This window comes from Maylandia zebra, linkage group LG22 (assembly GCF_041146795.1).
Source record: "Maylandia zebra isolate NMK-2024a linkage group LG22, Mzebra_GT3a, whole genome shotgun sequence".
In the NCBI taxonomy this organism is placed as follows: domain Eukaryota; kingdom Metazoa; phylum Chordata; class Actinopteri; order Cichliformes; family Cichlidae; genus Maylandia; species Maylandia zebra.
Genome location: NC_135187.1, coordinates 1,012,474 through 1,037,500, shown reverse-complemented (window position 1 = coordinate 1,037,500; position 25,027 = coordinate 1,012,474). Strand labels below are relative to the sequence as shown.

Here is a 25,027-nt window from a genome sequence, read left to right as displayed (position 1 = left end):
TTTTACACACATTCTAAATATTACTGGTTCATTTACTTGAAATGAAGAAGTTTTCATCAATGGAAATAAGAAGTCAGTTTTAAAGGCATTCTTGCGAGTTGGGAGCTTGCTTTCATTTTCTTCTTGCAACACTTAATGCAGGAAGTCATTCATCAGTTATCAGAGACACAAGGTGAGACCCGACTAAAAGACACTTACACACTTGTGCTGTAATAAATTGAATATAGCCACCGAGTACCGCTGGCCATGATTAAAAATGCAGGTTTAATGCATTTCAGCATTATGTTCACTTTTCAGACCTGACTGGGTTCATCTTTTGCACCTTCAAATCTTCAAATATACACAGGTATCAAAAAGTGAGAGTAAAGGATGCTTACAGTCTTTAAAGGTGTAAACTTTTATTTCTTTGAGCCTAAAACAACACCAGTGTGAATCAGTCACTTTATGTAAATAGTTTATTTGTAAAGACTTTAGATATACACATCCTTCATTGATCGCACGAGGGTTTATTTTTTTCTGTAACAGCAGCATGATAAAGAGTAAAAAAAGTGCAGCTGCAATAAACCACATATTATCAACACAGTTAAAATAATAGTACCACAGATGCCCAGTAAGTGTCTTATACTGTAACACAGGTCAGGGATTTATATATATATATATATATACACAACATATTTCTGCTTTGTTGAACTTGTTTTATGAATCTTGCTGATCTGGTGCAACTCTGGAAATTAATTGATGCAGATTTGTTCATTAATTTATTCTGAAGTTATTCCAACACATGGATTTTCTTTTAGTTCTTTGGAGATATGCATATGAACAGCAGCACACACAGCAGTTTATAAAATATAGCTGAGCAGGTTTGATCCCGGCCTTTGTCTGTCGCACAATCAGTCATAAGAGGTGTGGTTATTGAAGCTGCTTCTAGTTGCATAAACTTGCAGCCACACCTCATAGTTTAGTCTCCTGTGCGTTAACAGATGTTGAGAATTAACATTCATTGTTTCTGTACTGAGGTCCAAAAACAGCTTAAAGCATTTCCCAGCATGTACTTGAGATGGTTGAGTCTTCACTGAGGAATGCCACATATCCGTCAAACAGGAGACAACACGTCACACGAAAACCTGTCCTGTGTGACCTTCAGTTCTGTGATGATGCATTTCTATGTTGTGATACAACATGATGTAGGAAAATGGAGATTCTGTTAGGCAACAACACAACAAAACTAATATCACAACACACACGTATGTACATTATGAACTGGAAAAAGTCCCTAGATCTTCAACTGAGGCATCTACAACACAAATAATAACACGTCTTGACCCACATCCAGTCTGTCTCTGGGGCTCCTGAGTGCCCGTTGGGCCACAAGGGGGTGAGGGAGGATGGGGTGCAGTTGATACAGTTTGGGTGGATGTTTGCAGTGACTTATCTCAAACTTACACCAGCCTGGGATCTGTGTGTAGTCTTGGGAAGTCCAACAGGTAGCCAGGGAGTGCTCCACTCTCCCTGTGGTAGGATTTAGGAAATAGGGGTGCTTACTAGCGCTCTCTTTCTGAGGGTAGTCCTCTACCTCCTGGCCATCCCATGCCTTCTCCTCTCGAGGCTTCCTGTGACAACACATTATTCACACAGGCAGGGTCTTGGGGGGGGGGGGGGGGGGGGGGGGGGGTGCCTTTATATGGCACCTTACAGCATATATAACTTGTATACAAATGTATATAGCTGTGTGTCTTTTATCTTTTATTCTAAAGTAATTTTAATGTAAAGAATCTACATACTGCTAATGGAGAGATGCCAAACTGCCTTTCATTGTTGTTGTAACAGTGACAATAAAGATCTATCTTTTCTATCTGATTTTATCTTAGCTGGCTGTGCTGTGCGGCCATTTGTTGCTCCTTTTTAATTACGCTATAGCCATTACATCTCTTGACATAGCAACATACACGTAGGATCTTGGGGGCAGGTGCGTTACCCAGGATAGGCGGGGATATTGTCCCTGCTGCTCGCTGCTGGTTGTTGTTTCATTTGTTATTTAAGATATCTCAGGGATAAAATGTGTTGTCAAACTTCTGTGCACTAACAGAAAGGAGAGTTTCACTGGTCTGGCCCACATAGACTCAAAATGAGGTGAGTGTGTTTGGAGATGTAAAATGAGTTTGACCTCGCTGCCGTAAACCCAACAACAAGTCAATGTTTGGGTCAAGTGTAATTTTGGTGGTGTTTTCACTATAGTCAAACCTTGTATTCTAATGAACTGCTAGAGACTGAATTGGAGTAGCATGATCTTTGGTGACTTCTTGATGTTAATGCTCAGAGCTTTTCAGTTTTCATGAAAAGTCTTGATTCTTTGCTGGTAGCATTAAATAAGCAACAGGCGATGTACGTGAGATTTCTGTTGTGGATTTCAAAGGACACACAACTACATGACATATCAGACGATGTCTTCCCGGGACAGGAAGTGACCACCAGCCTACTTCAACTGCAGCACACTTCAACGTGCGCTGATGTGCAAGTTCCCCATCATCACTGCTGGCAGCTTTAATTTATTTTACTTTTCAAATGAACTCTACCTTACGTGACTTTAATCTTCAGGACAGGTCGTCATGTTGAGCCTTGTATTGTCTGTGTGACATTGTGAACACACCTCACACACTAGAACAGCCGTTATTAAATCCATATATAAAGACTGAATGGATGCTGGAGTGGATACTAATTGTCATGGTTCTGGGTCAGTTTTGACACAGTATTTTGAGATGTTTTGGTTTGACTTTGTATTATGGATTATTTTCTGATTCTCTTGTTGTGCTTTGTTGATTATTATTACAATTCTATGTTTCAGGTCATTCTGGTTGAGGGGTCAGTTCTTAGGTTCAGTTTCGATGCCCTCATTTTTCTGCATGTTTAGTTCAGTGTCTAGTCTGCGTCTTTGTGTTGTTATTTCCTGTTTCCTGTTTTATTGTGAAGGTCCGTGTTTTATGTGAGTGTATTCAGTTTTGCCTCCCTTGTCTCATCTCGTCAATTACTTCCAGCTGTGTTCCCCACCTGTGTGTAATCTCCTTGTGTTCTTCTGTGTGTATTTAAGTCATGTCTTCTTATGTTGTAGTCGCTGGTCTGTCTGTGAATCTACCGTGTTTCATCCACGTGTTCTCCCTGCTGTCTACCGTCATATGCCTCTGCTCAACCTCCTCCATGTTCGTGTTCATGTCTAGTAGTTTAGTTTTCCCAGTTCAGATTATCTTTAGTTCCGTTTGCCGTTTTCCACTTGTGTTTTATTTTTTACAATAAACGTCCTTCGCACCTCCACGAGTGCCTACAATTGGATCCTCCTTTATTTTTCTCCACACGGCTCATCCCATTTGCCGTGACAGTATTGACCCGCCAGGTTATGGATCCAGCGGCATTCGCCCCACAGAAGGAGCTTCGGGAGCTCATAATCGACTCTGCTTCAAGGTTGAAATTTCCCACTCGTGGGACTAATAAAGGCATCTCATCTCGTCTCATCTCATCTTCCAAATACTGCAGGGTCTTTAATTTACAACAGGAAACATGATGAAATAACTATTGTGATTTGCAGAAATATAAACAAAGCTGAATATAACTCAGTATTAACACTGACTATTGTAGAGAAATGATTATTATGAGAAATTATTCTCATCTTTAAAAAGTCACTTATTTAAAGAGACACTTATTAATCAGTGCAAAAAGACTTTATTTATGATAAGCTCAGTGTTGAGATTGTAGACATCACTATATTTTTAATATCAGTCCTCTGATCACACAAGTTTGGAACACACAAACATCAGGAAAACATTTAACAACTTCTCTCTGATAGATATAAATAAATAAATAAAACCATAATAAATAAGAATAAATATATGATTAAACATTTGGTTACTTAAACATTTCAAATGGTCACAGGTACTTCAGTTTGTTGCTTCATTTGGAGGATGTGAACTTAAGAAATGTTAAAAACATGATCTGAGTACATGTGACGACAGAGCCAGAACTACTGTAAGGAAGCTGATGTTGTTGAGAATAGCAGAGGAGGTGGTTGTTGCTGTCGCTGCAGTTATGGTTGTTGAAGCAGCTGCAGTTGTTGTCGCGGCAGTTGTGATTGTTGTTGGAACAGTTGTGGTTGTTGTTGCTGGTGTTGTTGTTGTTGTTGCTGCGGTTGTGGTTGTTGTTGAAGCAGCTGTAGTTGTTGTCGCTGCAGTTGTGATTGTTGTTGGAACAGTTGTGGTTGTTATTGCTGGTGTTGTTGTTGTTGTTGCTGCGGTTGTGGTTGTTGTTGAAGCAGCTGCAGTTGTTGTCGCGGCAGTTGTGGTTATTGTCGGAACAGCTGTAGTTGTTGTCGCGGCAGTTTTGGTTGTTGTTGGAACAGTTGTGGTTGTTGTTGCTGGTGTTGTTGTTGTTGTTGAAGCAGCTGCAGTTGTTGTCGCGGCAGTTGTGATTGTTGTTGGAACAGTTGTGGTTGTTGTTGCTGGTGTTGTTGTTGTTGTTGCTGCGGTTGTGGTTGTTGTTGAAGCAGCTGTAGTTGTTGTCGCTGCAGTTGTGATTGTTGTTGGAACAGTTGTGGTTGTTGTTGCTGGTGTTGTTGTTGTTGTTGCTGCGGTTGTGGTTGTTGTTGAAGCAGCTGCAGTTGTTGTCGCGGCAGTTGTGGTTATTGTCGGAACAGCTGTAGTTGTTGTCGCGGCAGTTTTGGTTGTTGTTGGAACAGTTGTGGTTGTTGTTGCTGGTGTTGTTGTTGTTGTCGCTGCGGTTGTGGTTGTTGTTGAAGCAGCTGCAGTTGTTGTCGCGGCAGTTGTGATTGTTGTTGGAACAGCTGTGGTTGTTGTCGCTGCAGTTGTGATTGTTGTTGGAACAGCTGTGGTTGTTGTCGCTGCAGCTGTGGTTGTTGTTGGAACAGCTGTGGTTGTTGTCGCGGCAGTTGTGATTGTTGTTGGAACAGCTGTGGTTGTTGTCGCTGCAGTTGTGATTGTTGTTGGAACAGCTGTGGTTGTTGTCGCGGCAGTTGTGATTGTTGTTGGAACAGCTGTGGTTGTTGTCGCTGCAGTTGTGATTGTTGTTGGAACTGCTGTGGTTGTTGTCGCTGCAGTTGTGATTGTTGTTGGAACAGCTGCAGTTGTTGTCGCGGCAGTTGTGATTGTTGTTGGAACAGCTGTGGTTGTTGTCGCTGCAGTTGTGATTGTTGTTGGAACAGCTGTGGTTGTTGTCGCTGCAGCTGTGGTTGTTGTTGTTGCAGCTGTAGTTGTTGTCGGTGCAGCTGTAGTTGTTGTTGCTGCAACTGTAGTTGTTGTTGCTGCAACTGTAGTTGTTGTTGGAGCAGCTTTGGTTGTTGTTGTCGCAGCTGTAGTTGTTGGCGGTGCAGCTGTGGTTGTTGTTGGAGCAGCTGTGGTTGTTGTTGGTGCAGCTGTGGTTGTTGTTGGTGCAGCTGTGGTTGTTGTTGGAGCAACTGTAGTTGTTGTTGCTGCAACTGTGGTTGTTGTTGGAGCAGCTGTGGTTGTTGTCCCTGCAGCTGTGGTTGTTGTTGGAGCAGCTGTGGTTGTTGTTGGTGCAGCTGTGGTTGTTGTTGGAGCAGCTGTGGTTGTTGTCGCTGCAGTTGTGGTTGTAGTTGGAACAGCTGTGGTTGTTGTTGGGGCAGCTGTGATTGTTGTTGGAGCAGATGTGGTTGTTGTTGGAGCAGCTGTGGTTGTTGTTGGAACAGCTGTAGTTGTTGTCGCAGCAACTGTAGTTGTTGTTGGAGCAGCTGTGGTTGTTGTTGTCGCAGCTGTAGTTGTTGTCGGTGCAGCTGTAGTTGTTGTTGCTGCAACTGTAGTTGTTGTTGGAGCAACTGTAGTTGTTGTCGCTGCAACTGTAGTTGTTGTTGGAGCAGCTGTGGTTGTTGTTGTCGCAACTGTAGTTGTTGTCGGTGCAGCTGTGGTTGTTGTTGGAGCAGCTGTGGTTGTTGTTGGAACAGCTGTGGTTGTTGTTGTTGCAGCTGTAGTTGTTGTTGCTGCAACTGTAGTTGTTGTTGCTGCAACTGTAGTTGTTGTTGGAGCAGCTGTGGTTGTTGTTGTCGCAGCTGTAGTTGTTGTCGGTGCAGCTGTAGTTGTTGTCGGTGCAGCTGTAGTTGTTGTTGCTGCAACTGTAGTTGTTGTCGCTGCAACTGTAGTTGTTGTTGGAGCAGCTGTGGTTGTTGTTGTCGCAGCTGTAGTTGTTGTCGGTGCAGCTGTAGTTGTTGTTGCTGCAACTGTAGTTGTTGTTGCTGCAACTGTAGTTGTTGTTGGAGCAGCTGTGGTTGTTGTCCCTGCAGCTGTGGTTGTTGTTGGAGCAGCTGTGGTTGTTGTTGGTGCAGCTGTGGTTTTTGTTGGAGCAGCTGTGGTTGTTGTCGCTGCAGTTGTGGTTGTTGTTGGTGCAGCTGTAGTTGTTGTTGCTGCAACTGTAGTTGTTGTTGCTGCAACTGTAGTTGTTGTTGGAGCAGCTGTGGTTGTTGTCCCTGCAGCTGTGGTTGTTGTTGGAGCAGCTGTGGTTGTTGTTGGTGCAGCTGTGGTTGTTGTTGGAGCAGCTGTGGTTGTTGTTGGAGCAGCTGTGGTTGTTGTCGCTGCAGTTGTGGTTGTCGTTGGAACAGCTGTGGTTGTTGTTGGGGCAGCTGTGATTGTTGTTGGAGCAGATGTGGTTGTTGTTGGAGCAGCTGTGGTTGTTGTTGTCGCAGCTGTAGTTGTTGTCGGTGCAGCTGTAGTTGTTGTTGCTGCAACTGTAGTTGTTGTTGCTGCAACTGTAGTTGTTGTTGGAGCAGCTGTGGTTGTTGTCCCTGCAGCTGTGGTTGTTGTTGGAGCAGCTGTGGTTGTTGTTGGTGCAGCTGTGGTTGTTGTTGGAGCAGCTGTGGTTGTTGTCGCTGCAGTTGTGGTTGTTGTTGCTGCAACTGTAGTTGTTGTTGGAGCAGCTGTGGTTGTTGTCCCTGCAGCTGTGGTTGTTGTTGGAGCAGCTGTGGTTGTTGTTGGTGCAGCTGTGGTTGTTGTTGGTGCAGCTGTGGTTGTTGTTGGAGCAACTGTAGTTGTTGTTGCTGCAACTGTAGTTGTTGTTGGAGCAGCTGTGGTTGTTGTCCCTGCAGCTGTGGTTGTTGTTGGAGCAGCTGTGGTTGTTGTTGGTGCAGCTGTGGTTGTTGTTGGAGCAGCTGTGGTTGTTGTTGGAGCAGCTGTTGTTGTTGTCGCTGCAGTTGTGGTTGTCGTTGGAACAGCTGTGGTTGTTGTTGGGGCAGCTGTGATTGTTGTTGGAGCAGATGTGGTTGTTGTTGGAGCAGCTGTGGTTGTTGTCGCTGCAACTGTAGTTGTTGTTGGAGCAGCTGTGGTTGTTGTTGTCGCAACTGTAGTTGTTGTCGGTGCAGCTGTGGTTGTTGTTGGAGCAGCTGTGGTTGTTGTCGCTGCAGTTGTGGTTGTCGTTGGAACAGCTGTGGTTGTTGTTGGAACAGCTGTAGTTGTTGTTGGTGCAGCTGTGGTTGTTGTTGTCGCAGCTGTAGTTGTTGTCGGTGCAGCTGTGGTTGTTGTTGGAGCAGCTGTAGTTGTTGTCGCTGCAGCTGTGGTTGTTGTTCGAACAGCTGTGGTTGTTGTCCCTGTAGCTGTGGTTGTTGTCGCTGCAGATGTGGTTGTTGTCGCTGCAGATGTGGTTGTTGTCGCTGCAGTTGTGGTTGTTGTCGCTGCGTTGCAGCAGGCTGTGTAGAGAATCTTACATCATTTTCATATTTCATCACATTAACCACATCTTTATGAATAGGAAATTCTTTGACAAATTAATTTTTTTCCTACCAACAACAAGAAGAACGATGACAAACATCTTTGCGATCATGGTGATGCTGATTTTCTGCTCCTGTCTCTGAAAATAAAAATTCACTGTGGTTATTATGATTTAAAGAAAGCATTATTCCTACAATTGCCTTAATTAAGCTTTCTAAAGTTATCTTGAAAAGAAGTTTGAGATCTAAAACTCATAATATAAAAAAGTTCCTATTCAATTACATAATTTAAAATATAGATTTTTTTTCTATAGTACTGTCTTTGTGATAGTCCACATCTCTCAACGAGGTGCTTGTACACGCAAAAGCAACAAGAAGAAATTAAGAAATCATGAAGGAAAGGCTCTGACTATCATGACCTCATTGTTCCTGACTGTAAATCAGAGCAAAAGTCACCACTTCATGTTTATAGTGTTAATCAACTCCAATATTGACATATAATCACTATCTATCTATCTATCTATCTATCTATCTATCTATCTATCTATCTATCTATCTATCTATCTATCTATCTATCTATCTACCTGTGTGTGTGTGTGAATGTGTCATATATTATTTATCAAGGGTAATAGCAAAAAACAAAACAAAAACAGAAGCATAAAAAAACCTTCAGAACTTTAAGATAAACACAACCCAACACAACAAATTGCTGCCTAAATTACACCATATGTTGCCAAAAGATCATTTCCAGAAATAAATCTATCAATTCATCTTAAATTCACATGTAGATGTCAGATATATATTTAATATTAGGGTTACTTACATAGTATTTCTTTGCTTGTAAGTCGTCCACTGCAGTGAAAGAAAGTGATGTTCTCTGACTTCATCTCCTCTTTTTATAATCAGCCAACATGAACCTGAGGACAAATATGTGCAGGTGGAGTAATGGTAGTTATCGTCATGGTTTAAGGTGTGTGCACTAAACTTTTATTTACCTGCATCTCTCTCCTATTGTCCTCCTGAAACAGTCATCACTTTAATTTTAGCACTTACACACACACAGACACACACACACACACACATATTTGTGACATGTTTTGACGTGAGCTTCGACATTTTCTCTGTGTGACTATGACTACATTTATGTGATTGTATCTTTATGGCTACATTAGGACTCTATGTGGTCCATAAAAGATGACCATTTTGGATAATAAAATCTGACAGAAGAAAACAAATATTCGGTGATTAGTTTTGGATTAACTAAATCTCACAACTGGCTGACTAGATTTAGACGGAGAATCAACATTTACAGGTTGGTGGTGCTCGGTGGGCAGTCAGCGTCCACATCAAAATAACTCTGATTTCTCTCTTTTTTGTCTTTTCTTTTACACACATTCTAAATATTACTGGTTCATTTACTTGAAATGAAGAAGTTTTCATCAATGGAAATAAGAAGTCAGTTTTAAAGGCATTCTTGCGAGTTGGGAGCTTGCTTTCATTTTCTTCTTGCAACACTTAATGCAGGAAGTCATTCATCAGTTATCAGAGACACAAGGTGAGACCCGACTAAAAGACACTTACACACTTGTGCTGTAATAAATTGAATATAGCCACCGAGTACCGCTGGCCATGATTAAAAATGCAGGTTTTATGCATTTCAGCATTATGTTCACTTTTCAGACCTGACTGGGTTCATCTTTTGCACCTTCAAATCTTCAAATATACACAGGTATCAAAAAGTGAGAGTAAAGGATGCTTACAGTCTTTAAAGGTGTAAACTTTTATTTCTTTGAGCCTAAAACAACACCAGTGTGAATCAGTCACTTTATGTAAATAGTTTATTTGTAAAGACTTTAGATATACACATCCTTCATTGATCGCACGAGGGTTTATTTTTTTCTGTAACAGCAGCATGATAAAGAGTAAAAAAAGTGCAGCTGCAATAAACCACATATTAGCAATGCAGTTAAAATAATAGTACCACAGATGCCCAGTAAGTGTCTTATACTGTAACACAGGTCAGGGATTTATATATATATATATATATATACACAACATATTTCTGCTTTGTTGAACTTGTTTTATGAATCTTGCTGATCTGGTGCAACTCTGGAAATTAATTGATGCAGATTTGTTCATTAATTTATTCTGAAGTTATTCCAACACATGGATTTTCTTTTAGTTCTTTGGAGATATGCATATGAACAGCAGCACACACAGCAGTTTATAAAATATAGCTGAGCAGGTTTGATCCCGGCCTTTGTCTGTCGCACAATCAGTCATAAGAGGTGTGGTTATTGAAGCTGCTTCTAGTTGCATAAACTTGCAGCCACACCTCATAGTTTAGTCTCCTGTGCGTTAACAGATGTTGAGAATTAACATTCATTGTTTCTGTACTGAGGTCCAAAAACAGCTTAAAGCATTTCCCAGCATGTACTTGAGATGGTTGAGTCTTCACTGAGGAATGCCACATATCCGTCAAACAGGAGACAACACGTCACACGAAAACCTGTCCTGTGTGACCTTCAGTTCTGTGATGATGCATTTCTATGTTGTGATACAACATGATGTAGGAAAATGGAGATTCTGTTAGGCAACAACACAACAAAACTAATATCACAACACACACGTATGTACATTATGAACTGGAAAAAGTCCCTAGATCTTCAACTGAGGCATCTACAACACAAATAATAACACGTCTTGACCCACATCCAGTCTGTCTCTGGGGCTCCTGAGTGCCCGTTGGGCCACAAGGGGGTGAGGGAGGATGGGGTGCAGTTGATACAGTTTGGGTGGATGTTTGCAGTGACTTATCTCAAACTTACACCAGCCTGGGATCTGTGTGTAGTCTTGGGAAGTCCAACAGGTAGCCAGGGAGTGCTCCACTCTCCCTGTGGTAGGATTTAGGAAATAGGGGTGCTCACTAGCGCTCTCTTTCTGAGGGTAGTCCTCTACCTCCTGGCCATCCCATGCCTTCTCCTCTCGAGGCTTCCTGTGACAACACATTATTCACACAGGCAGGGTCTTGGGGGGAGGGGGGGGGGGGGGGTGCCTTTATATGGCACCTTACAGCATATATAACTTGTATACAAATGTATATAGCTGTGTGTCTTTTATCTTTTATTCTAAAGTAATTTTAATGTAAAGAATCTACATACTGCTAATGGAGAGATGCCAAACTGCCTTTCATTGTTGTTGTAACAGTGACAATAAAGATCTATCTTTTCTATCTGATTTTATCTTAGCTGGCTGTGCTGTGCGGCCATTTGTTGCTCCTTTTTAATTACGCTATAGCCATTACATCTCTTGACATAGCAACATACACGTAGGATCTTGGGGGCAGGTGCGTTACCCAGGATAGGCGGGGATATTGTCCCTGCTGCTCGCTGCTGGTTGTTGTTTCATTTGTTATTTAAGATATCTCAGGGATAAAATGTGTTGTCAAACTTCTGTGCACTAACAGAAAGGAGAGTTTCACTGGTCTGGCCCACATAGACTCAAAATGAGGTGAGTGTGTTTGGAGATGTAAAATGAGTTTGACCTCGCTGCCGTAAACCCAACAACAAGTCAATGTTTGGGTCAAGTGTAATTTTGGTGGTGTTTTCACTATAGTCAAACCTTGTATTCTAATGAACTGCTAGAGACTGAATTGGAGTAGCATGATCTTTGGTGACTTCTTGATGTTAATGCTCAGAGCTTTTCAGTTTTCATGAAAAGTCTTGATTCTTTGCTGGTAGCATTAAATAAGCAACAGGCGATGTACGTGAGATTTCTGTTGTGGATTTCAAAGGACACACAACTACATGACATATCAGACGATGTCTTCCCGGGACAGGAAGTGACCACCAGCCTACTTCAACTGCAGCACACTTCAACGTGCGCTGATGTGCAAGTTCCCCATCATCACTGCTGGCAGCTTTAATTTATTTTACTTTTCAAATGAACTCTACCTTACGTGACTTTAATCTTCAGGACAGGTCGTCATGTTGAGCCTTGTATTGTCTGTGTGACATTGTGAACACACCTCACACACTAGAACAGCCGTTATTAAATCCATATATAAAGACTGAATGGATGCTGGAGTGGATACTAATTGTCATGGTTCTGGGTCAGTTTTGACACAGTATTTTGAGATGTTTTGGTTTGATTTTGTATTATGGATTATTTTCTGATTCTCTTGTTGTGCTTTGTTGATTATTATTACAATTCTATGTTTCAGGTCATTCTGGTTGAGGGGTCAGTTCTTAGGTTCAGTTTCGATGCCCTCATTTTTCTGCATGTTTAGTTCAGTGTCTAGTCTGCGTCTTTGTGTTGTTATTTCCTGTTTCCTGTTTTATTGTGAAGGTCCGTGTTTTATGTGAGTGTATTCAGTTTTGCCTCCCTTGTCTCATCTCGTCAATTACTTCCAGCTGTGTTCCCCACCTGTGTGTAATCTCCTTGTGTTCTTCTGTGTGTATTTAAGTCATGTCTTCTTATGTTGTAGTCGCTGGTCTGTCTGTGAATCTACCGTGTTTCATCCACGTGTTCTCCCTGCTGTCTACCGTCATATGCCTCTGCTCAACCTCCTCCATGTTCGTGTTCATGTCTAGTAGTTTAGTTTTCCCAGTTCAGATTATCTTTAGTTCCGTTTGCCGTTTTCCACTTGTGTTTTATTTTTTACAATAAACGTCCTTCGCACCTCCACGAGTGCCTACAATTGGATCCTCCTTTATTTTTCTCCACACGGCTCATCCCATTTGCCGTGACAGTATTGACCCGCCAGGTTATGGATCCAGCGGCATTCGCCCCACAGAAGGAGCTTCGGGAGCTCATAATCGACTCTGCTTCAAGGTTGAAATTTCCCACTCGTGGGACTAATAAAGGCATCTCATCTCGTCTCATCTCATCTTCCAAATACTGCAGGGTCTTTAATTTACAACAGGAAACATGATGAAATAACTATTGTGATTTGCAGAAATATAAACAAAGCTGAATATAACTCAGTATTAACACTGACTATTGTAGAGAAATGATTATTATGAGAAATTATTCTCATCTTTAAAAAGTCACTTATTTAAAGAGACACTTATTAATCAGTGCAAAAAGACTTTATTTATGATAAGCTCAGTGTTGAGATTGTAGACATCACTATATTTTTAATATCAGTCCTCTGATCACACAAGTTTGGAACACACAAACATCAGGAAAACATTTAACAACTTCTCTCTGATAGATATAAATAAATAAATAAAACCATAATAAATAAGAATAAATATATGATTAAACATTTGGTTACTTAAACATTTCAAATGGTCACAGGTACTTCAGTTTGTTGCTTCATTTGGAGGATGTGAACTTAAGAAATGTTAAAAACATGATCTGAGTACATGTGACGACAGAGCCAGAACTACTGTAAGGAAGCTGATGTTGTTGAGAATAGCAGAGGAGGTGGTTGTTGCTGTCGCTGCAGTTATGGTTGTTGAAGCAGCTGCAGTTGTTGTCGCGGCAGTTGTGATTGTTGTTGGAACAGTTGTGGTTGTTGTTGCTGGTGTTGTTGTTGTTGTTGCTGCGGTTGTGGTTGTTGTTGAAGCAGCTGTAGTTGTTGTCGCTGCAGTTGTGATTGTTGTTGGAACAGTTGTGGTTGTTATTGCTGGTGTTGTTGTTGTTGTTGCTGCGGTTGTGGTTGTTGTTGAAGCAGCTGCAGTTGTTGTCGCGGCAGTTGTGGTTATTGTCGGAACAGCTGTAGTTGTTGTCGCGGCAGTTTTGGTTGTTGTTGGAACAGTTGTGGTTGTTGTTGCTGGTGTTGTTGTTGTTGTTGAAGCAGCTGCAGTTGTTGTCGCGGCAGTTGTGATTGTTGTTGGAACAGCTGTGGTTGTTGTCGCTGCAGTTGTGATTGTTGTTGGAACAGCTGTGGTTGTTGTCGCTGCAGTTGTGATTGTTGTTGGAACAGCTGTGGTTGTTGTCGCGGCAGTTGTGGTTATTGTCGGAACAGCTGTAGTTGTTGTCGCGGCAGTTTTGGTTGTTGTTGGAACAGTTGTGGTTGTTGTTGCTGGTGTTGTTGTTGTTGTTGAAGCAGCTGCAGTTGTTGTCGCGGCAGTTGTGATTGTTGTTGGAACAGCTGTGGTTGTTGTCGCTGCAGTTGTGATTGTTGTTGGAACAGCTGTGGTTGTTGTCGCTGCAGTTGTGGTTGTTGTTGGAACAGCTGTGGTTGTTGTTGGGGCAGATGTGGTTGTTGTTGGAGCAGATGTGGTTGTTGTCGCTACAACTGTGGTTGTTGTTGGAGCAGCTGTGGTTGTTGTCCCTGCAGCTGTGGTTGTTGTTGGTGCAGCTGTGGTTGTTGTTGGAGCAGCTGTGGTTGTTGTCGCTGCAGTTGTGGTTGTTGTTGTCGCAACTGTAGTTGTTGTCGGTGCAGCTGTGGTTGTTGTTGGGGCAGCTGTGATTGTTGTTGGAGCAGATGTGGTTGTTGTTGGAGCAGCTGTGGTTGTTGTTTGAACAGCTGTGGTTGTTGTCGCTGCAGTTGTGGTTGTTGTTGGAACAGCTGTGGTTGTTGTCACTGCAGATGTGGTTGTTGTCGCTGCAACTGTGGTTGTTGTTGGAGCAGCTGTGGTTGTTGTCCCTGCAGCTGTGGTTGTTGTTGGAACAGCTGTGGTTGTTGTTGGTGCAGCTGTGGTTGTTGTTGGAGCAGCTGTGGTTGTTGTCGCTGCAGTTGTGGTTGTTGTCGCTGCAGATGTGGTTGTTGTTGGAGCAGCTGTGATTGTTGTTGGTGCAGCTGTGGTTGTTGTTGGAGCAGCTGTGGTTGTTGTCGCTGCAGTTGTGGTTGTTGTTGTCGCAGCTGTGGTTGTTGTTGGAGCAGCTGTGGTTGTTGTCGCTGCAGTTGTGGTTGTTGTTGTCGCAGCTGTAGTTGTTGTCGGTGCAGTTGTGGTTGTCGTTGGAACAGCTGTGGTTGTTGTTGTCGCAGCTGTAGTTGTTGTCGGTGCAGTTGTGGTTGTTGTTGGAGCAGCTGTGGTTGTTGTTGGTGCAGCTGTGGTTGTTGTTGGGGCAGCTGTGATTGTTGTTGGAGCAGCTGTGGTTGTTGTTGGAACAGCTGTAGTTGTTGTCGGTGCAGCTGTAGTTGTTGTCGCTGCAACTGTAGTTGTTGTTGGAGCAGCTGTGGTTGTTGTTGGAACAGCTGTAGTTGTTGTCGCTGCAACTGTAGTTGTTGTTGGAGCAGCTGTGGTTGTTGTTGTCGCAGCTGTAGTTGTTGTCGGTGCAGCTGTAGTTGTTGTCGCTGCAACTGTAGTTGTTGTTGGAGCAGCTGTGGTTGTTGTTGTCGCAGCTGTAGTTGTTGTCGGTGCAGCTGTGGTTGTTGTTGGAGCAGCTGTGGTTGTTGTTGGAGCAGCTGTGGTTGTTTTCGCTGCAGCTGTGGTTGTTGTTGGAGCAGCTGTGGTTGTTGTTGGAACAGCTGTAGTTGTTGTCGCTGCAGCTGTGGTTGTTCTTGGAGCAGCTGTAGTTGTTGTCGCTGCAGCTGTGGTTGTTGTTGGAGCAGCTGTGGTTGTTGTCCCTGTAGCTGTGGTTGTTGTTGGAACAGCTGTGGTTGTTGTCGCTGCAGATGTGGTTGTTGTCGCTGCAGTTGTGGTTGTTGTTGGAGCAGCTGTGGTTGTTGTCGCAGCAGTTGTGGTTGTTGTTGGAGCAGCTGTGGTTGTTGGAGCAGCTGTGGTTGTTGTCGCAGCAGTTGTGGTTGTTGTTGGAGCAGTTTTGGTTGTTGTCGCAGCAGTTGTGGTTGTTGTTGGAGCAGTTTTGGTTGTTGTCGCTGCAGTTGTGGTTGTTGTTGGAGCAGCTGTGGTTGTTGTCGCAGCAGTTGTGGTTGTTGTTGGAGCAGCTGTGGTTGTTGGAGCAGCTGTGGTTGTTGTCGCAGCAGTTGTGGTTGTTGTTGGAGCAGCTGTGGTTGTTGTCGCAGCAGTTGTGGTTGTTGTTGGAGCAGCTGTGGTTGTTGTCGCAGCAGTTGTGGTTGTTGTTGGAGCAGCTGTGGTTGTTGTCGCTGCAGTTGTGGTTGTTGTTGGAGCAGCTGTGGTTGTTGTTGCTGCAGCTGTGGTTGTTGTCGCTGCAGATGTGGTTGTTGTCGCTGCGTTGCAGCAGGCTGTGTACAGGATCTTACGTCATTTTCATATTTCATCACATTAACCACATCTTTATGAATAGGAAATTCTCTGACAAATTAATTTTTTTCCTACCAATAACAAGAAGAACGATGACAAACATCTTGGCGATCATGGTGATGCTGATTTTCTGCTCCTGTCTCTGAAAATAAAAATTCACTGTGGTTATTATGATTTAAAGAAAGCATTATTCCTACAATTGCCTTAATTAAGCTTTCTAAAGTTATCTTGAAAAGAAGTTTGAGATCTAAAACTCATAATATAAAAAAGTTCCTATTCAATTACATAATTTAAAATATAGATTTTTTTTCTATAGTACTGTCTTTGTGATAGTCCACATCTCTCAACGAGGTGCTTGTACACGCAAAAGCAACAAGAAGAAATTAAGAAATCATGAAGGAAAGGCTCTGACTATCATGACCTCATTGTTCCTGACTGTAAATCAGAGCAAAAGTCACCACTTCATGTTTATAGTGTTAATCAACTCCAATATTGACATATAATCACTAACCCATTAAATCTATCTATCTATCTATCTATCTATCTATCTATCTATCTATCTATCTATCTATCTATCTATCTATCTATCTATCTATCTATCTATCTATCTATCTATCTATCTATCTATCTATCTATCTATCTATCTATCTATCTACCTGTGTGTGTGTGTGTGAATGTGTCATATATTATTTATCAAGGGTAATAGCAAAAAACAAAACAAAAACAGAAGCATAAAAAAAACTTCAGAACTTTAAGATAAACACAACCCAACACAACAAATTGCTGCCTAAATTACACCATATGTTGCCAAAAGATCATTTCCAGAAATAAATCTATCAATTCATCTTAAATTCACATGTAGATGTCAGATATATATTTAATATTAGGGTTACTTACATAGTATTTCTTTGCTTGTAAGTCGTCCACTGCAGTGAAAGAAAGTGATGTTCTCTGACTTCATCTCCTCTTTTTATAATCAGCCAACATGAACCTGAGGACAAATATGTGCAGGTGGAGTAATGGTAGTTATCGTCATGGTTTAAGGTGTGTGCACTAAACTTTTATTTACCTGCATCTCTCTCCTATTGTCCTCCTGAAACAGTCATCACTTTAATTTTAGCACTTACACACACACAGACACACACACATATTTGTGACATGTTTTGACGTGAGCTTCGACATTTTCTCTGTGTGACTATGACTACATTTATGTGATTGTATCTTTATGGCTACATTAGGACTCTATGTGGTCCATAAAAGATGACCATTTTGGATAATAAAATCTGACAGAAGAAAACAAATATTCGGTGATTAGTTTTGGATTAACTAAATCTCACAACTGGCTGACTAGATTTAGACGGAGAATCAACATTTACAGGTTGGTGGTGCTCGGTGGGCAGTCAGCGTCCACATCAAAATAACTCTGATTTCTCTCTTTTTTGATGAAGCAAGCCTCGATACGCGCTTCGCGGAAACGCCCCCTCCATTACTCGACACACGCTCCGAAGCCTCGATACAGAACGTCCCATCACTATCATGCATTTGTGATGCGTTCAATGGCAGGAAATAAGTGCAGGAAATAAGTGCAGGAAATTACTCTGGGTTACTCTGGGTTCATGTATTTTATGTCTGTGGCGTATGTTGTCAGTCCAGGTTGTCATGTTTATATCTCACTGTGTTTCCTGTTTTATTGTGAAGAGGTCTGGTGTTCTGTGTTCATCATGTTCAGTTTTACTCTCCCACTGTGACGTCATTATGTTCATGTGTGCCAGCTGTTTCCCCATGTGTTCCCACTTCCCTCATCATCCTGTGTGTATTTAGTCCGTGTGCTTTCAGTCATTTGTTGTCAGGTCGTCTGCTCATCCATGTCTCATCTCCAGGTACCCATGTCAGTTCACTATGGTTAAGGTTTTTCATGTTTTGTTATTAGTTCACCCAGTTTAGGTTATTGTTTAGTTTTCACCGATGCCCTATTATTTTGTACCCTCGTTGCTAACCTCAATAAACGGCTTGTTTTGTTAATCCACACCACGTTTTGGTCTGCGTTTGAGTCCTCCTCTGCAACACATACGGTCTGCCCCAGTCAGACCGTGACAGTGACAGCACATTTGCAATGTTAATCAAGCTGTAAACTGACTACTTTACATTTTATCAAAGTGTCATATCATCAATGTTGTCCCATGAAATGATGTAAAAAAATATTTACAAAAATGTGAGGGGTGAACTCAATTTCGTGAGATAATGTATATATGAACATGTTGTTTGGTTATGAATCAAGAAGACGAATAATCAAAGAATAATTTTAAAATATGGTTCTACTAAAAAGAGAGAAATCAGAGTTATTTTGATGTGGACGCTGACTGCCCACCGAGCACCACCAACCTGTAAATGTTGATTCTCCGTCTAAATCTAGTCAGCCAGTTGTGAGATTTAGTTAATCCAAAACTAATCACCGAATATTTGTTTTCTTCTGTCAGATTTTATTATCCAAAATGGTCATCTTTTATGGACCACATAGAGTCCTAATGTAGCCATAAAGATACAATCACATAAATGTAGTCATAGTCACACAGAGAAAATGTCGAAGCTCACGTCAAAACATGTCACAAATATGTGTGTGTGTGTGTGTGTCTGTGTGTGTGTAAGTGCTAAAATTAAAGTGATGACTGTTTCAGGAGGACAATAGGAGAGAAAAATGGTAAATAAAAGTTTAGTGCACACACCTTAAACCATGACGATAACTACCATTACTCCACCTGCACATATTTGTCCTCAGGTTCATGTTGGCTGATTATAAAAAGAGGAGATGAAGTCAGAGAACATCACTTTCTTTCACTGCAGTGGACGACTTACAAGCAAAGAAATACTATGTAAGTAACCCTAATATTAAATATATATCTGACATCTACATGTGAATTTAAGATGAACTGATAGATTTATTTCTGGAAATGATCTTTTGGCAACATATAAGATAAGATAAGATAGAACTTTATTAATCCCTCGGGTGGGTTCCTCTGGGAAATTCGATTTCCAAAAAAGCACAGCACCGACAGAAGTTACAGAGTTACAGAATATTATATATATACACACACACACACACACACACACATATATATATATATATATATATATATATATATATATATATATATATATATATATATAAATACAGAGACAATATAAATAAAATATACGAAGGGGATAAATAGAATAAATAGGAATAAAAAATAAAAAATAAAAATACAAGTGAATTGCACATTTCAAGTATTGAGTCTATTGCACTGTTGACTATTTACAAAAGTATTGCACAAAAGGTATTGTACAGTGAGGTGAAGAGACACTACAGCTTAGTTGTTCCCCCCTCCTTTGTCCTCCTGTTTCCCCTCCCTCTCCCCTCCAGAGAGGAGTTAAACAGTCTGATGGCGTGTGGGACAAAGGAGTTTTTAAGTCTGTTAGTTCTTGTCTTGGGGAGAAGCAACCTGTCACTGAACAGACTCCTCTGGTTGTTAACGGCCGTGTGCAGAGGATGCCTAGCATTGTTCATAATGTCCATCAGTTTCTTTGGCAACATATGGTGTAATTTAGGCAGCAATTTGTTGTGTTGGGTTGTGTTTATCTTAAAGTTCTGAAGTTTTTTTTATGCTTCTGTTTTTGTTTTTTTTTTTGCTATTACCCTTGATAAATAATATATGACACATTCACACACACACACAGGTAGATAGATAGATAGATAGATAGATAGATAGATAGATAGATAGATTTAATGGGTTAGTGATTATATGTCAATATTGGAGTTGATTAACACTATAAACATGAAGTGGTGACTTTTGCTCTGATTTACAGTCAGGAACAATGACGTCATCATAGTCAGAGCCTTTCCTTCATGATTTCTTAATTTCTTCTTGTTGCTTTTGCATGTACAAGCACCTCGTTGAGAGATGTGGACTATCACAAAGACAGTACTATAGAAAAAAAATCTATATTTTAAATTATGTAATTGAATAGGAACTTTTTTATATTATGAGTTTTAGATCTCAAACTTCTTTTCAAGATAACTTTAGAAAGCTTAATTAAGGCAATTGTAGGAATAATGCTTTCTTTAAATCATAATAACCACAGTGAATTTTTATTTTCAGAGACAGGAGCAGAAAATCAGCATCACCATGATCGCCAAGATGTTTGTCATCGTTCTTCTTGTTGTTGGTAGGAAAAAAATTAATTTGTCAAAGAATTTCCTATTCATAAAGATGTGGTTAATGTGATGAAATATGAAAATGATGTAAGATTGTCTACACAGCCTGCTGCAACGCAGCGACAACAACCACATCTGCAGCGACAACAACCACAGCTGCAGCAACAACAACCACAGCTGCACCAACAACAACCACAACTGCTCCAACAACAACCACAACTGCTGCGACAACAACCACAGCTGCTCCAACAACCACAACTGCTGCGACAACAACCACAGCTGCTCCAACAACAACCACAACTGCTGCGACAACAACCAAAACTGCTCCAACAACAACCACAACTGCTGCGACAACAACCACAGCTGTTCCAACAACAACCACAACTGCTGCGACAACAACCACAGCTGTTCCAACAACAACCACAACTGCTGCGACAACAACCACAGCTGCTCCAACAACAACCACAACTGCTGCGACAACAACCACAGCTGTTCCAACAACAACCACAACTGCTGCGACAACAACCACAGCTGCTCCAACAACAACCACAACTGCTGCGACAACAACCAAAACTGCTCCAACAACAACCACAACTGCTGCGACAACAACCACAGCTGCTCCAACAACAACCACAACTGCTGCGACAACAACCACAGCTGCTCCAACAACAACCACATCTGCAGCGACAACAACCACAGCTGTTCCAACAACAACCACAACTGCTGCGACAACAACCACAGCTGTTCCAACAACAACCACAGCTGCTGCGACAACAACCACAGCTGCTCCAACAACAACCACATCTGCAGCGACAACAACCACAGCTGTTCCAACAACAACCACAACTGCTGCGACAACAACCACAGCTGTTCCAACAACAACCACAGCTGCTCCAACAACAACCACATCTGTAGCGACAACAACTACAGCTGCTTCAACAACAACCACAACCGCAGCAACAACAACAACAACACCAGCAACAACAACCACAACTGTTCCAACAACAACCAAAACTGCCGCGACAACAACTACAGCTGCTTCAACAACCATAACTGCAGCGACAGCAACAACCACCTCCTCTGCTATTCTCAACAACATCAGCTTCCTTACAGTAGTTCTGGCTCTGTCGTCACATGTACTCAGATCATGTTTTTAACATTTCTTAAGTTCACATCCTCCAAATGAAGCAACAAACTGAAGTACCTGTGACCATTTGAAATGTTTAAGTAACCAAATGTTTAATCATATATTTATTCTTATTTATTATGGTTTTATTTATTTATTTATATCTATCAGAGAGAAGTTGTTAAATGTTTTCCTGATGTTTGTGTGTTCCAAACTTGTGTGATCAGAGGACTGATATTAAAAATATAGTGATGTCTACAATCTCAACACTGAGCTTATCATAAATAAAGTCTTTTTGCACTGATTAATAAGTGTCTCTTTAAATAAGTGACTTTTTAAAGATGAGAATAATTTCTCATAATAATCATTTCTCTACAATAGTCAGTGTTAATACTGAGTTATATTCAGCTTTGTTTATATTTCTGCAAATCACAATAGTTATTTCATCATGTTTCCTGTTGTAAATTAAAGACCCTGCAGTATTTGGAAGATGAGATGAGACGAGATGAGATGCCTTTATTAGTCCCACGAGTGGGAAATTTCATGTTAAGGCTGCCGACCATTTGCACGCAATGGCGGCGCCATCATACCCTCTGACCATACATACATTGCACGAAAACATCACATGGGGAAGACAGGTCAGAGAGGTATAACAATGGAAAATGCACAACATGAGGAAAGCTAAGGAGATAAAAATAACTCCCCCCAGAAAAAGACAAAACAGGTAAACACAAACTGTGGGAGAAAATTGAGTGACATGCTGCAGTGGTATATAAACACACAGAGACAAAAAAGAGTAGATAAGGATAAAAATGAGTGATTCTGATAATCCAGAGTATATGACTGTGGTTTTATGGGGTCTGATATCTCCTTGTAATGTAAACAATCAACTCAAATATCCAATTTGATTATTAAACTTGACAGTGGTAATCTAACACAACTAACAGTTGACACTCACATACAGCTGCTTTTACAACCACAGAGGTGCAGAAGAATGTGATGTAAGCAGAAACTTTGCGTCTCACTCCCACTGCGCCACATATGGACATTTGGTCAGGACCTGTTGTCATCACACTTTAATGCAACAGGTAATTGACACAACTTTTCCCCTTAAATAAACGAGCCCTCAAAGAAGACCAATACGAATCTTACTGTAGGTACGAGAATTCTAATTAGAGGACTGAACCTGTTCACAGTCACAGCGGTAAAATGTAGCAGGTCACTTCTGAAAAATGTCACAGAGCATGTGTGAAACAGCACTGCAACAGTCAGTGTTGTTGGCTGTTTCAGGAGGACAAAAGCAGAGAGACACTTGCATTCAAGCTGTGTCTGCACACACCTTTAACCAGGACGATATCTACCATTACTCCACCTGCACATTATTATCTGGATGCTGATGTTATCACATGTCGCTGGCTCATAAAACATCACAGTTTCTCTCTGCAGCTGAAACTACCAGTCAGCCATGACACTTTTACCACACAACCTTGAAGTGAAATCTGCATTCAGGTAGCCTAATGTAGGCAGACTGGAAAGAACAAGAAAGCATTACTCTGATTTAAAACTTCAGCACCACGTAGTCTGTGAGTGGTGGAGCCAGAACTCTGTCAGACGGACTCAAAACTCCACAACACATTTCATGTTCACATGTTGAACCCATTGTGAATTGGACCTTGGTACACAGCAAAATCTCCAGTGTTAAACTGACACTAGAGAGTGTCTATATGAGTCCACTCCTCTGAGTGTTAAATATAACACTGTTGAGTGTTAAATGAACACGTTTGACAGTATTGTATTTTTAAAAGTAACCTAGTCAGTTTTGAAGTTTAACAATGACTAACACTTAGCAGTGCTGATTTTCTTACACTGGAAAATAACTCAAAATGTTAGAAATATTCAAAAATAGCTACATAATTTTTCTGTGCTGTTTTTCTGTGCCCTTTTGTTATCGCTTCTTGTCACTGATGTGTTGGCTGCCTTAGTCTATGATCGCCTGGTGTCACGGCCTTTTATGTTCCAAACACCCAAAAAGTCCAAGAAAAGGCCGTGGGTGGTGTTTTAGAACGCACTTCTGACTCCATTGTTTAAAAATCATATGCCGTGTATTTCGTGGAAAATTACAAACAAAAATCAACCAAATAACTTCTTAAAACTTACAATTAAACGAAAGTTAATTTAATTTGCTTTAACAACTTCAAAAATGTTCAAAAAATCATTTTCTAACCCTCCCGTCTTCCTATCAGACATTTAGCAAACAAAAAAACATCTTTACCACACCCCTCCAGGGTGCTCTTAGTCCCCTGATTAATGGGAGGGTCCATAAGCTAATAAACCAATCACTTTCCAAAAACGTTTCCAAGAAAATGAATTACAAATTTACATAACAAAACTAGGTCAGCATATTCTTACAACTTTAAAGAAAAAACAAAAATGGATACAAATTGCGTTTTATAAACATTCAACAAAAATGGCCACAACATTTCTGTGTAACATGAATTATATCTGTCTGTGTGGCCATCACAAAAAGCAATACCATTAATTTTCTTCAGTAGTCCATATACATCTTCTTAAAAAACAAACAAAAGGAAAGGTCAATGTTCTATGATTTCAAGTCTTTGTTGTTCATGTGTTTACTTTGTGTGTATTGAAAAAAGGTGTATGTTGCATAATGGAGTGACTTTAAAACTGACCAGTTAAGAGCCTTGTCTATAAATGCAGATGTTATCTTTGCTCTGTTACCAAAGTTCCACTCAAGCTGCTTTTTTGCCTCAGTATAAGCTGCATGCACATAACATGTGAATGCAGCTTCTCACTAAAATTCTGGGCTGTCCTGTAGTAAACTGTTCTAAATAATAAAGTCTATCCTGCATGTTATCAGTCTTAGTTTCTATTCCTTGCTCAAACGCCTTAAGAAAGGATCTAAAAAGCAAAGGATCACAACCAAAAACAGGAATTTCTATTGCTGGAAGCAGTGACAACCTCTGTTATTTTACAAGCATCTCAGTAATCTCATTTTGCTTTCTCATGATATCTGTTAGGGCACTGTGGACATCAACCTGAGAAGAGATTGGCCTTGGGCTTTCCCCTTCTGGTTTAACCTTAGCAGGTGCATGTGTCTCTAGGGGCATTGGCAAAGGTGAATGAACTAAAGGGGCTTTCTTTATTCTTGGAGCCTTTTGAGCTGTAGCAGCAGGTATGAACTTAGTAGATGTTCCAGAAGGAGCTTCTGATTCAACCTCAGCCCTGGAATCAAGGCTCTGCTGATCCTGAGCAGAGGTGAAAATTTGCATTTTTGCATCTGCCATAACCAACTTCTATAAGTAGTTTAGAAGAAATGCTGATTAAACAGTATAATCAAGATTTTGTGGAGAACCGGTGTAATGAGCGTGCAGAAATGTCTGTAGAAGATAAACAGTTCATGACCATAATGTCAGAGTCAGCTGTACTTGATACGGGACAGACTTGACTGGGGAAAAGAAAGAGGGAAAAAAACAGTGGGGAAGAGGGACGGGGATAAAGGGCAAAAAACAAAAACCAACAAAATAAGCAGACAACAAATACAAATATCAATCACCTGGATCACCTGTTGACAAAGAAAAAAGAAAACAAGCAGAAGAAAAAGAGCAACATAATAAACATCATCACGATGATCTATGGGAATATAACAGTAAATACTAAATATTAAACATTATTGTGCAGCACGTAGGATCGACAGCGCACAGTGTGCTTTGAGGTAGGACTCAAAAAGGGTGTCGTTTGTGTGTGTGAGCACCCGTGTGTACACCTGTGAGCATGGACGCACTTGTTTTTAAAAGGTTCCTTCATGTAATGGTCTGCTAGAGGGTGTGGGGGAAGCCATTGCATAAGTGCATGGAGGCAGG

General features: G+C 41.1%; 1 protein-coding gene across 1 annotated transcript; it reads left to right on the top strand.

Moving 5' to 3' along the window:
• The first annotated feature begins 603 nt into the window (after nucleotides 1-603).
• LOC143414766 (uncharacterized) lies at nucleotides 604-21,450 on the top strand. The gene is made up of 3 exons (XM_076879599.1): nucleotides 604-610; nucleotides 19,965-20,031; nucleotides 20,126-21,450. Exons 1-3 carry the CDS (start codon nucleotides 604-606, stop codon nucleotides 21,204-21,206), a joined length of 1,155 nt encoding a protein of 384 aa, XP_076735714.1. The 3' UTR covers nucleotides 21,207-21,450.
• Nucleotides 21,451-25,027: the final 3,577 nt, after the last annotated feature.

Coding starts and splice junctions, on each gene's coding strand:
- LOC143414766 (XM_076879599.1), top strand. Junction 20,032..20,125: donor CATCGTTCTTCTTGTTGTTG/GTAGGAAAAAAA, acceptor TTGTCTACACAG/CCTGCTGCAACGCAGCGACA.